Source organism: Seriola dumerili, unplaced genomic scaffold, assembly GCF_002260705.1.
Source record: "Seriola dumerili isolate Sdu_G_001 unplaced genomic scaffold, Sdu_1.0 BDQW01000493.1, whole genome shotgun sequence".
Classification (NCBI taxonomy): Eukaryota; Metazoa; Chordata; class Actinopteri; order Carangiformes; family Carangidae; genus Seriola; species Seriola dumerili.
This window is the reverse complement of record NW_019174748.1, coordinates 213,082-226,057: the sequence shown is the minus strand read 5'-3', so window position 1 is coordinate 226,057 and position 12,976 is coordinate 213,082. Positions and strand designations below refer to the sequence as shown.

The 12,976-nt window shown below is 45.4% G+C and overlaps 1 protein-coding gene across 2 annotated transcripts; it reads left to right on the top strand.

Moving 5' to 3' along the window:
* The first annotated feature begins 1,874 nt into the window (after window positions 1-1,874).
* irak1 (interleukin 1 receptor associated kinase 1) lies at window positions 1,875-12,946 on the top strand. 2 transcript variants are annotated; one of them, XM_022763891.1, is made up of 15 exons: window positions 1,875-2,268; window positions 3,967-4,134; window positions 4,219-4,377; window positions 4,615-4,697; window positions 5,476-5,640; window positions 6,686-6,750; window positions 6,864-6,975; window positions 7,282-7,403; window positions 7,747-7,960; window positions 8,930-8,998; window positions 9,197-9,281; window positions 9,367-9,461; window positions 9,876-10,464; window positions 10,691-10,789; window positions 11,880-12,946. In XM_022763891.1, the coding sequence occupies exons 1-15, from the start codon at window positions 2,157-2,159 to the stop codon at window positions 11,957-11,959; spliced, it is 2,217 nt and encodes a 738-aa protein (XP_022619612.1). In that variant the 5' UTR covers window positions 1,875-2,156; the 3' UTR covers window positions 11,960-12,946. The 2 variants fall into 2 exon arrangements, with proteins under 2 accessions (XP_022619612.1, XP_022619611.1); XM_022763890.1 differs by having other exon boundaries at window positions 9,194-9,281.
* The last annotated feature ends 30 nt before the right edge of the window (window positions 12,947-12,976 follow it).

Genomic DNA, 12,976 nt, shown 5'->3' with positions numbered 1-12,976 from the left:
GGACGCTGTTGTGACCGACAACACCCAGGAGACTGCATCGTTTCCTGTGTGGGTCCAATTGGAAATGTTGTTTAATGTAGCCATGATCTTAACTGCGTGTTTCTTAGTGTAACCATGCCGAAGGTTGTCTAATCTAAGGATGTAGGATACTTATTTTAACACAAATCAAAATATTTTCTTACCTCACCAATGTTTCTGTGCCACTCCCCAACCACGTGTTTATCCTTGTCCTTACTGGGTTATTACTGACACCATGACAACAAAGATCCGCTGGTATGCTCGTGCAAGTCGTATCCGAGGATTGGGGCAAACGAGCTGAAACCTGTGGACACTGCTCACAGCTTACTATATATATAAAAACTTGATTTTGTTTTACTTGTGTTTACACTTAATTTTCTGGTGAAGATACATCACTGTCCATCACAGAGGACATGCCCTTTATTCTGCCATTACCACAGGACTACAGAGCCACAACTGAGTCTGGTCCAACCTGAACCTCAAAACCAGGGTCAGGTTACATAAAACATCTTAAGTTTTCTACTTAAGTATGACACTTAAGGTTAAGGTTAATTTTCTTCATTTATCACCATAAACTCAGTTATGTTGCAGGTTAAGATAGAATCGGGTACTTATAGTTTTTTTCCATACTTTGGTTGCTAAGGTCTTTTGTTCAACAGTTTAATTGACTTTAAGTGATTCCTTAATTATTAGACTAAGATAAAGATAAAAGCTTAACTCAGACTTTAAGGAAAATCTTAACTTAAGGTGTTTTGTGCAACTGGCCCCAGGTCTCAACATGCAAACAGACATCTGAGGGTTTGGCCCAGAGAGAACTGACCAAAACTCAAACTAGGCCTACAGACTTTAAGGAACATACACACACACACACACATACACACACACACACACACACACACACACTGAACTAATGGTTCATTCAGGAATTCCCCCAACAAAGTTTGGCAAAAGGAAGTTGCGTGTGTGTGTGTGTGTGTGTGTTGGGGTGTGATGTCACATCACAGGAAGTAATGTAAAGTCCCCACAGAGGCAGTGACCTGAACTTTAGCTGCTCTAAAGCTGTGCATTGCTTGGTCTATATTACTGAGAAGCACCAGAATAGAGATTACACCAACTAGCTTAACCAGTCTTAACTAGCCTTAACAAACCTTAACCAGCAAGGGGGGTCCGCTCAGATCAGGACCGAGATCAGATCAGGACCAGGATCAGATCACAGCCAAACAACTCTACACAAACAGAGTACAACAACAACACAACAGGCACGGTGCAGTGAAGACATGAAGAATCAACAGAAGAGAGAACAGAGAAACAAACATATGAGGGAACAGATTTATATGAGGGAACCTTTCATACTCTGATCAGCTTCACATGTAATGGTTCACATACTGTCTCTGTCACTTGTCACAACAGAGAACTTTCATCAGCTGATCACAGAGGTTTTGACTAAACTGACTCATTATGACCTAACAACACTGGTGATGTCATGCTCTGCCCTCTTATGATTCATGTGGACTTTGTACTTCCTGTGTTATTTTGTAATCACTTCCCTGTTGTGTATTTGGTTGTTTTACTTCCTGTCCTTGTGTTACTCTGTGGTGAGCCTCGCCCTGATGTGTTGAACCTGTTGCTTGCCACTCTTGTGTGTCAGTGTTCCCCTCTGTGTCTTTACTCCCTGCTCAGTGTCTCTGTTCAGTGTGGATCTGCAACTGGAGCATCTGTATGAACCATAACGGTTGAAAACGTACAAAGTAAAATAACAAAGATTTACTGAGAGTAACTTTTACTCAGGTTTTAACTCAAACATGTCTGAACACCATAGCATCTGTAATACACACAGGAAAAAATTCTCGGGCTTTTACTTTTGAGGACCACATCGGAAGCGGCTCTTATTGCAGTGAGCCGGTCGACAGGCGGAAGCAGTTGAACCCGTGAGGCTGAACCCGGTGTGTGAGACCGGTGCTCGGTCCATGGACTGAATAGGCTTTCAGTAGGGTCTTTATCGGGTTTGTCTCAGACTGGTCTGATGTGACAGACTGCTCCGGGTACCGCTGTGAACGCCCCCTCGCGGCCGCGCGGTGTTAGCTGTTAGCCTGTTAGCTTGAGAATTTAGTCAGAGTTTAGTTTGAAGAAGTTCAGAGATGTCGGGGGGAGACCTGAGGGGACGCTTCCTCTACAACCTGCCGTCATCCGTCCATTGGGAGTTTTGCCGGGTCATGGATGGACTGTCAGACCTGGACTGGACCCGCTTCGGTGAGTCAGAACTAGGACTCAGGCTGCCTGCTAATGGCTAACTAGGAGCTGGAGGGGACAGACAGATCTGTTTACCTGCCTGCCTGTCTGTCTGTCTGTCTGTCTGTCTGTTTGTTTGTTTACCTGTGGCTCAGGAGGTGGCAGGCTCCGCCAGTCCGCGTGTTGAAGTGTCCTGTGGCAAGATACTTTACCCCAAATTGCCTGTGATGGCTGTCCCATCAGTGTATGAGTGTATGTGAATGATAGAAGCGCTACATGTGTAGAAGTATGCGCTGTATGACCGTGTGTGAATGGGTGAATGTTGCTTCCATTGTAAAGCGCTTCAGTTCTCGATAAAACTAGAAAGGCGCTATATATATGTGCAGTCCATTTACCATTCACCTACCTGTCTGTCTGTTTGTCTGTTCCCCTGTCTGTCTGTTAGACCATCTCTCTCTCTCTGTCCGTCTCTCTGCCTCTCTCTCTCTGCCTGTCTCTGTCTGCCTCTCTCTCTCTCTCTGCCTGTCTCTGTCTCTCTGCCTCTCTCTCTCTCTGCCTGTCTCTCTCTCTGTGCCTGTCTCTGTCTCTCTCTGCCTCTCTCTCTCTCTCTGCCTCTCTCTCTCTGCCTGTCTCTCTCTCTGCCTGTCTCTGCCCCCCCCTGCCTGTTTCTCTCTATGCCTGTCTCTGTGTCTCTCTCTCTCTGCCTCTGTCTCTCTCTGCCTGTCTCTCTCGCTCTGTCTGTTTCTCTCTCTTTCTCTCTCTCTCTGTCTGTCTCTCTCTTAACCTCGATGTAAAATGTCATGAGGTCAAGGAAAGATGTGAAGGAGAATTTATAAGGACTTAGGAAAAGACAATCGTGGTGCAGGGAATCCAACTGCACTTACACTAAACTTTTCTTTAAACTAACTTTATTTATAATACTTGGGCAATACTCCTTTCCCTAACCAAAAAACAATGCAAACAGGATTGAATTGATGAAATAATGTGAAAGAAAAATACAAAGAGAGAAAGTTGAGCCATTAAAGTAATAATTAAATAGAAATAAGAAACTGTGCAAGGGATCAGAATAAATTATATTCAGACATAAATGTTGTAGTTTCCTGGCATAGGTGCTTTTGACATTTCTACATAATTGTTAAGTAGAGAAAATTCATTTTTAGTGCATTCCACAGTGGGAGGGGACTTTGTAAAACAACATTTGTGTATTGGCTATAGTATTTTGTTACGATGATGATATTGTTCACTATAAATTCAATATGCTTGTTCTTCATGATGACCCCTAACTGGACAGATGGATTTGGGGTTCAGATGATCAGACAAGGATTTCCAATCCAATCCGAGTTTTGATTTGTGTCATAAACATAAAACAGGTGCTATGTTGTTTCTACATTTACATGTGTCTGCTGAGGTGAAACTTCCATGGTGTATCACTCCTTTCCTTATCATTTAGAGAATTCAACCAGCTCTTATCATTGCTGCTGCTTAGACACTTCTTGGTCATTTCACTCAGCTAGAAACCTTCCTAAGCAAAAAAGAGCGCAGCCCTGGACTGTTCAACTGTTCACAGGTCAGACTCTCATAATTCCAGTAACTCTGATGTGACTTGAAGGCAGCGTCAGGTGATGTGTGATTGTGTTACAGATACAGTCTGAGATAAAGGGAGTCGGAGTGAAATTATTGATCAGCTGGTCAATAACTCTGCCCCCCCCCCCCCTGTAGCCTCGGAGGTCCTCCACGATCAGAACACTGTGCGATTGGCTGAGAGGAGGGAGAGGCGGACCGACTGGGTGATGAACCAGTGGGAGAACAGGAACGGTCGAGTCGGGGAGCTGATTGACCTATTGGAGCGTCTACAGCTGTTCCGCCCCCGTGATGTCATCCTGGGCTGTGAGTTCACCTCTGATGACCTCTGACCTTAGACCTCTGGTGACTTCTGAGTCAGGACTTAATAAAACTCCTCTCTGTTTGCAGGGATGACCAGTATGATGCCTTTCTCCTCTCTCCCTCCTCCTCCTCCTCCACCTGCTCCTATTGCTCATCGTCCTCACGTCTCTCTCCCTCAGTTCGACCCCCCTCCCAAATCCTCCGAGGCCCCGCCCACATTGAGCACCTGTAAACTGACCACAAAAGGTAACACACACACACACAGTTGTTTGTTTTTAGGATCAGCAGTGCAGCAGTTAGGGTGTGTGTCAGTGTGTTTCACTGTCCTACAGTGTCCTACAGTGTCCTACAGTGGTCTCTCTCTCTCAAGAGGAGGTCTGGACTGGATTTAAGAGACCCTCATTAACTAAAGACTGATGTTCACCTGCTACGTGTTACGTTCACTGCACTGACGTCAGGTGTGTGACTTGTTCTTTTATTCAGTAGATACAGGAAGAGGAAAACCTCTACCCAGACCTGCTCCACCCCCCTCCAGTCTGCAGTCTGGCCTCCACCAACCCCCCCAGGTCTCACACACACAAACACATTTGAGCCACGTTTCGAACTTCCAGGTACTTTTCTTCAGGAACTAAAAGGTTGCTGTGGCCCATTGTTGTCTGCGTTTCCACTGCAGCCTAAAGTCCCAGGAAGATTATGCAAAATTATTACTTGGCATTACATTATTCACAGCACTTTGAGGACATAACATGAAACAAAATTCGGGACAAATTGCGTCCCGTATATATTCAATAGCCTACAGGACACAGCATTTTATTTTCAAATATGTGACGATCCCGTATTATACGTTATGGTTGGCAACCCTAGCCACTCCGGTTGTTGTGGTCCTTTATTTTTTTGAAGTCCTGTTTCAGTTTTTATTATCGTCTCCCTGACCCATTTTGCGGTGTGGAAAATGTGTTTGCTCGCTCAGTGCTCACTCGCTCGCTCACTCACTCACTGCGGACTTTTAAACATCGTGGGTGAAATAAAATGCAGCAAGTACTCAACCAATCAGAAATGTTCAGCACTGCAGACCACACCCCCAAAGTTCCTGAACCTTTGGAAGGCACTACCCCTCGACCAGGTACCTTTTTTGGGGTTTGATCAATTACCCTGGAACTAAATTTAGACCCTGGTTCCTGTGGTGGAAACGCGCATAGTTCCTCAAGAGGTTCGTGGTTCCTGGGGAAAGTTCCTGCGATAGAAACACGGCTTTGGTTACTAACCCCTAACCTAAACCTGTCTCACACACACACACAACATGATGCTAATAATAATTATAATGATGATAATGTCATCCCTCAGCCCTCCCAGGTGGCGACAGGCGGGGTGATGTGCTGGTCGTATGAAGAGGTGCATGCTGGGACACACGGGTTCTCCCCCTCCCTGCAGGTGGGAGAGGGGGGGTTTGGAGTCGTGTACAGAGCGACTCTGAAAAACACCGACTGTGCCGTCAAGAGACTAAAACAGGTCAGCCAATCACAACACAGATCGCACGTGACTCACTTTGACAAGGTGCAGTCTGAGGGACGGAGCCTCCAACGCTATCCTGAGATGAATCTGGAGGTTCACAGGGTGATAAATGTCAGGGTGTTACACCTGTATGTAGGGTGTAAGGTTCAGACGCACCAATCTGACCCACATGACCAGAATCCGTGTCAATACTCATTAATGAGCGGCTTCCAGAACAGTGAGGGGTTATGTGGTCTCTTCGTCCTGTCAGACACTGGTTTATGATATCTCTGATTTACTGCTGTCAACAGTTTATTATTATTAAGGTGTTGCTGGTGTGTCCAGGTGTGATCCCTGTAGATATAACAGATTTTAATGTGAGCTCAGGTTCTGTCAGCACAGTCTGTATTTACTTCTGTGATAGAGGGTTACGTCCCCAGTCCCTCAGTTACCTCTGGAGGGACACGCCCACACTCCCTCAGTTAGGGACACACCCCCTCTCCTTCAGTTACCTCTGTGATTGAGGGACACGCCCACACTCCTTCAGTTACCTGTGATTGAGGGACACGCCCACAATCCTCCAGTTACCTCTGGAGGGACACGCCCACACTCCTTCAGTTAGGAACACGCCCACACTCCTTCAGTTAGGGACACGCCCACACTCCTTCAGTTAGGGACACGCCCACACTCCTTCAGTTAGGGACATGCCCACACTCCTTCAGTTAGGGACATGCCACACTCCCTCTGTTACCTCTGATGGAGGGACACGCCCCCACACAGTTATTGCAGCAGGAGGGGCGGAGACAGACAAACTCAGGGTCTGAAACCTGCCAGCGAGCAGGTTAGCTTTACTTGTTGTTGATGTTGTGGTTATTGTTGTTGTTGTTATTGTTGTTGTTGATGTTTTGTGTTGTTGTTGATTTTGTTTTTGTTGTTATTGATGTTGCTGTTGATGTTTTGTTGTTGCTGCTGATGTCTTTTTTTTTCTTTTTTTTTGTGTTGATGTTGCTGATGTCATTGTTGTGTTGTTGATGTTGTTGCTGATGTTGTTATGTTGTTGTAGGACTGTCTGATGGACTGGACTCTGCTGAAGGAGAGTTTCCAGACTGAAGTAGAGAAACTGTCAAAGTAAGTGAATCACTAATGTTTGACCTTTGAACACTGAACTGTAAAAACAGAGGAAGCTGTCACAGCTCATTATCTCAGCTTTAATGATCGGAGCTCGTCTGCTTCTCCTTCAGGTTCAGACACCCCAACATTGTGGACCTGCTGGGCTTCAGTGAGGGAGGGGGGTCAGTGTGTTTGATCTACAGCTACATGGACAACAGATCACTGGAGGACCAGCTGCAAAACGTAACACACACACAACACACACACACAAAATGTAATATACACACAACGAAACACACACACAATGCACACACTACTGATTACTGCTCCTCCAGGCTTGTTTGTTTGTTTGGTTTATTGTTTGTTTGTTTGTTTTTTTGTTTGATTGTTTGCTTCAAAGAAAAAGAGAGAAAATTGTAAACTGTATAAACAACAACAGAGAGAGACAAACACGCAGAAAGACAAAGACATACAACACCACACATTCTGATGTGATGTAATATCTGTTTATATTAATATTTGTCTGTGTGTGTGCGTGTGTGTTGTCAGGAGTGTGTGCTCTTCTCCTGGTCTCGGAGAGTAAATGTTGTTGAAGACGTGTCAAAGGCTCTGCAGTTCCTCCACACACCCCCAGGCAGACACCCACCACTCATCCACGGAGACGTCAAGAGGTGAACGTGACATCACACCGCATCACATAACATCACACCACATCATATGACATCACACTTAATCACATGACATATGACATCACATGACATCACACCACAACACATGACATCACACTTCATGACATCACACTGAGCTATGTGACGCGGATTGGTTCAGAATGTCTATTTTGTAAACAGAGCTGTTGTCTTCACAGGTGTTTTACCTGTGACTCAGAGAGACCAGTGACCTGGCAGCTGCTCTGACTCTAGACTGTAACTGCTGCTATAGTTAACATACCTCTGTAACTCTTCTGATGACACCTGTCTGCAGCAACACCTGAATGCTCTGTGTCTGTGCCCTCAGTTCAAACATCCTGTTGGACCGTCACCTGGTGGCGAAGCTGGCGGACTTTGGTTTGGCTCGGTGTGCGTCTCGCGGCTCATCTGGACGCTCGGCAGCTCAGACCGCATCTGTCGGTAAGACGGAGACAGTAAGAGGAACGCTAGCATACCTGCCTGATGAGTACGTGAGGAACAAAGAGCTGGGCACCGCTGTGGACGTCTACAGCTTTGGAGTGGTGAGACACCGCAGGGGCTGAAGGGAAGTGTAGTTAGTTTACGAAAGACCTGTGATCTATAGATGGGAGTCAGCTGATGGTCAGGTCTGAAAAGAAAACTGAAAAGTGAACTGTACAGAGATAACTGTCAGGCTTATTTATCAGCTGTTTACTCCATCAGCTGTTTTCTCCATATCAACATATCACTGATCCAGGCGCATGGTTCAAAAAGGGTTTTACTAAATCTCTCAATTATTCATTGAAGCGCTTGCACCTTGGTGGATTGCTATTATAACAATGCAGTGTTTCACACAGAGTTAGATTCTGTTTGCAGTCAGTTGATTACATGTTGTGACTGACCAGTGAGCGCAATCCTGCCACAGGCAGCGACAGCTCTGTGTGCACTGAGGGGCAAAGACGGTCTGAGTGAATCACTGCGCTGCGCACAGCTCTACAGAGAAGTAACAGCACAAATCACAACATTAGAAATATTTTATATGATGAGAAGTGTGAATAAATCTTCGGTTCATTATGAAACTGTGGTGGACAAATTTAGGTGATGAATGGGAAAAACTGTGGCGGATTTACCAGGTAGTAAGAAAGAACACTCTGCAGAGCCTTGTGAAAGAGACGTTGTACAACACACAACATGTGACAAAGAAGCTTTGACCTTCTGAGGCTGTATTCTAATGTTGTACCTGACTAATCCCAACAACTAAAAACATTTTCAGCTCACTCTGCTTGAGCGTAACAGCATGAGTGTATGAGTGGCACATATTACTCTCTTGATAACGCTCCTAAAAATAACAGTGAAATTCTGCATCACTGACTTAAGAACAGGTCTTTGCTGGTTAATTGTGCGAACACTTTCTATTGTCTCAAGATAGCAATGCACCAACGATGAGACTGAAACCACTGATGAAGTGTGTGTGTGTGTGTGTGTGTGTGTGTGTGTGTGTGTGTGTGTGTGTGTGTGTGTGTGTGTTTCAGGTGTTGTTGGAGGTGCTGACTGGTCGTCGAGCTCTGGAGAAAGACAGGAAGTCAGGAGAGAGATACCTGGTCAGAACACACATACACACACGTTTATGGTTTACCTGTTACCAGGTGCAGATACAATGTGACTGGTATCATCAGGTCCACCAGGGTCCAATATTGAAATATTCATATTCAAATGTTCCTGTGCAAATGTTTGACTCAAATGTAGTTCTGCTTGTGGTTGTGGTTGTGGTTGTGGTTGTGGTTGTGGTGGTGCAGAAGGACCTGGTGGAGGAGGTTGCGGACAGTCCGACTGGTTCATCTGAAGCATCCTGGAAGAAACAGCTGGACCACCGGCTGATTAAAGGTCAGTGTTTTTGTGTTTTCATCACGTGTGAGGTGTCTCCTGCCTGTTGTCTGCAGCTGCTGCTGTATAACTGCTGTGTCTTCAGGGGGCGCTGCAGAGCCTGCTGGCTGTATGAAGATGGTGGCTCTAGCCTGCAGCTGTTTGGACAAGAAGAGGAAGAAGAGACCGGTCATGACCGAGGTCAGAGACAGTGCTGCTTGGTTTAAAGTGTTTCTGTGTGCAGACCTTCATCTGTCTGTGCTGAGTCTGAGTAGCTGCTCTAGCGCCGCCCATAGGACAGACTTTACATTTGTACCTTCATCATATGAAACTCTGTGTCTGCCCGGGTCCTCAGGCTGCAGCCCACTCTGAGGCTGCAGGCAGAAATCAGTGATTCAGTCAAAGTGAAATCTCATGTTCCATTATTATTTTTGTTAATACTGTCACTTGTAGTCACCATCGTCTCACTCACTCACTCACTCACTCACTCACTCACTCACTCACTCACTCACTCACTTACTTACTCACTCACTCACTCGGACTGTGGTGTTCCTCATGGCTCCTGTTTGGGTCTTCCTCTCTTCCTCACCTGTGTGTTTTATGTTTTCCACTCAGGTGTTTGAAAAACTTCTGGACATCCACAACATGGTGAGGATGACCAGCTCCTCCTCCCCCCTCCATCACCCTCCTCCCCCTCATCTTCATCCCCCTTCCCAGTCCTTCCCTCGACCCCCCAGCTCCCTGGACTCCAGTGTGGGAGCTCTGTCCAACCAGATGTCTAAACTGGGACCACTCGAGTACACCTACCAGTCCTCTTCGTCTTCCTCCTGTGCCCTCACCCTTCCCCACCCCCTCCACTCCTCCTCCTCATTCGCGGGCCCATGTGAAACTGATGAGAGTCGAGGTTTCTCCCAGTACCACCTTCGCTCCCAGTCAAGCTCAAATGGGACCAGCTCTAAGGCTCTGTCCGCATCCACCAGAGATCCCTGTCCAACTGGGCCCACAGAGTCCCAGTTCAGCAAGCCTTCTGTCCCCACTGAGGACCAGTACAACTTTCCTCCTCAGCCCAGCTCCAGTAACAGACCAAGGGCCAGGGCCCTCACAGGACCAGACACCACAGCAGGGGCCACAGCAGGTCTCTACAGTGTCTCAGAATGCCTCTCTCCCGTGGGGTCCCTGCAGTCATCGTCCCTGGGGCCTGCAGGTAGGTTCACAGCTCCACAGACCATCAGGAGTTAGTTAGTTTAAACAAAAGAGTCATAGGCGAACATCAAACATGGCCGTGCTCTGTAGACCAGACCAGGTTCACTCGGGACCTGGATCACTGAATTCTCCTACTGCAACAATCAGTATTTAGTTAATCCAATAAGTGACCAGTATGAAGAGTAAAAGTTAAAAACCAGTGGATGTGATTTCCTGTCTTTGTGCAGTCCACATTAATCCAAGTAAACAGCGTTTCCTGGAGAAGAAGACTCTGTACGAGGAGGGACGGATCAAGACTCCAGAGCTGCTGTCATCACACGACCTCTGTACGTCAAACACTCACGTTTATCTCAGTTTATCTGAAATACATATATTAATATATGTAACTAATCTTGTTTCTCTGTTTTATCATCTCATATTTAGTCTTCATCTCAGTTTATCTTGTCCTGTCATCATCAGTTTTCATCTCATTTCATCCAGATATCAGATGTTTGTTCATCTCGTTTCCTCTCTTCATCTTTGTTTTCCTTCATCACACTCCTCATTTTATGTCTCACTTCATCAGCTCAGCACAGACTCCAGTCATCCACTGACCCCGTGTTGTATCTCACATCTCGTTCTGTCTCATCTCATTTATTCTCATCTCTCATCAGTGTTTCAGTCATTCAGTTGAATTCACCTTTATTTCTACGGATCCACATCCTCAGACATATTGTGAAGGCCCTTCACAGAGTCAGGTTCAGACCTTCAATTATTGTGGAGAGTAAGTCTAGGAACCACAGTGGGTCAGCATTTAGAGAGCTGATAGTAAAGAATTGCAGTAGTCCAGTCTAGACTAGTTTTTCAGCTTCCTTTAGAGATAGGGTGTTTCTGATTTTCACAATAATGGTCAGGTGGAAGAAGGCTGTCCTAGAGACTTGTTTTATGTTTGAAGTAAAGGACATGTCCTGGTCAACAATGACCCCAAGGTTTCTGACTGTACCACCGGAGGTCATGCGAATGTGAAAATGATCAGAACCTTGTGGAAAAGAGTCATTGTTAACATGAACAAACTGGAATCTGTTTAACAAGTCTGACTTTAACCAGTCTGGTTCCTTTAATGCCAATGACATGTTCTAGTCTCTGTAATAAGATCCTGTGATCAATGGTGTCAATGCAGCACTAAGAGGTTATAGAGTTTTATATAGAGATATACAGTATCTCATTTAATCTTATCCATCTCATGTTATGTGAGCTCATTTTATTCATCATGTCATTACTTCTTGTCTCCTCTCATGTCTCCATCTCACTCCACCTCATCTCATGCCTCAAATCTGATTTCTCATCTCATCTTGTCTGGTCTCATCTTGTTGGTTGTATCTCTTCATGGTCATATTTAGTTCTGGCTCAGTGTATGATGTCATCGTGTGTCATTAGACGGAGGGCAGAGCTCTGCGGAGTCCAGAGGACCAGAGGAGAGCGATGAGCTGGATTATCTTCCTGCCAAACACAACTAGCAGAGAGGTCACCTGAGGTCACGTTCCTTCCCAGAATCAACACACAGATGTGAACTCAGAATCACCTGCTGATGTCGACCTGCAAGTGGTGCTGTTTCACAGAGTTCACACATCTGTTGAATCCATTAACTCCTCACCATAGTCATTTATGGGCTCATGTCAGGGTCAAAAAGGTTCTGAGTCTGTAATGGGATGTTACTAAAGATTCCACAGTCTGTGGGAACCTGTGAAATAAATCAGATTTCTTCACGTGGAGAAAAGAGATTATGAACAGGCGAGATCAGTGGTGAGCTTACACACACACACACACACACTGTGAAAGATGAAGAGCTTTGTGAACAGAAGCAGAGTCAAACTGTCCAATCAGAGGGCAGGTGGTTTAGTTTGACAAATGTTCACACACACTGTGGTTTAGGTTATTTCACAAAGGTTCATTTACAGCCCTAGACTGTGGAATCATGAGTGACCACTTCAAAGGCTCAGAGTCTTTTTGACCCTGACGAGAGCCCATAGTGATCCTGCTGTCTCTTCGTCAGTTTAAACAAATCAACCACAGAGAAATCAGAGTGAGCCAACGATGGACAGCTGAGGTTTGCGTGAAGGTATGACATCCTCCACAGGGTTTAAGGGGCCCGTGGTCCTGTGCCTCAGTTTGAAGTGACTGTTATCATATCATTGGAAAGTTAATCAAAAGACAACAGACACAAAATGACTGCAAACCATAAAACCACCCCTCATCCAGTGTAGGAGGGTGGGGGCCTCTTACACGTGTGTGTCCAGGGGCCAAATGTCTCCAAATGTGTCTGTGCTGATCAGACCTTTACTGACATTATCATCATCAGTGACGTTTATTTTTTTAAACTGTTTATTCACATTCACTGATAATAAACTCACACATTTTATAATCTGAAAGTCTTGACTTATAAAATGATGGAAATGTTTTCTCCTGTTTTCTTTGACACAAATGATTTATTTTAATTAAATAGAATTTTTAACACTTTTATATTATATAGACTT

Coding starts and splice junctions, on each gene's coding strand:
- irak1 (XM_022763890.1), top strand. CDS start 2,157: ATGTCGGGGGGAGACCTGAGGGGACGCTTCCTCTACAACCTGCCGTCA. Junction 8,999..9,193: donor AGTCAGGAGAGAGATACCTG/GTCAGAACACAC, acceptor GTGGTGGTGCAG/AAGGACCTGGTGGAGGAGGT. Junction 9,462..9,875: donor AGAGACCGGTCATGACCGAG/GTCAGAGACAGT, acceptor TTTTCCACTCAG/GTGTTTGAAAAACTTCTGGA.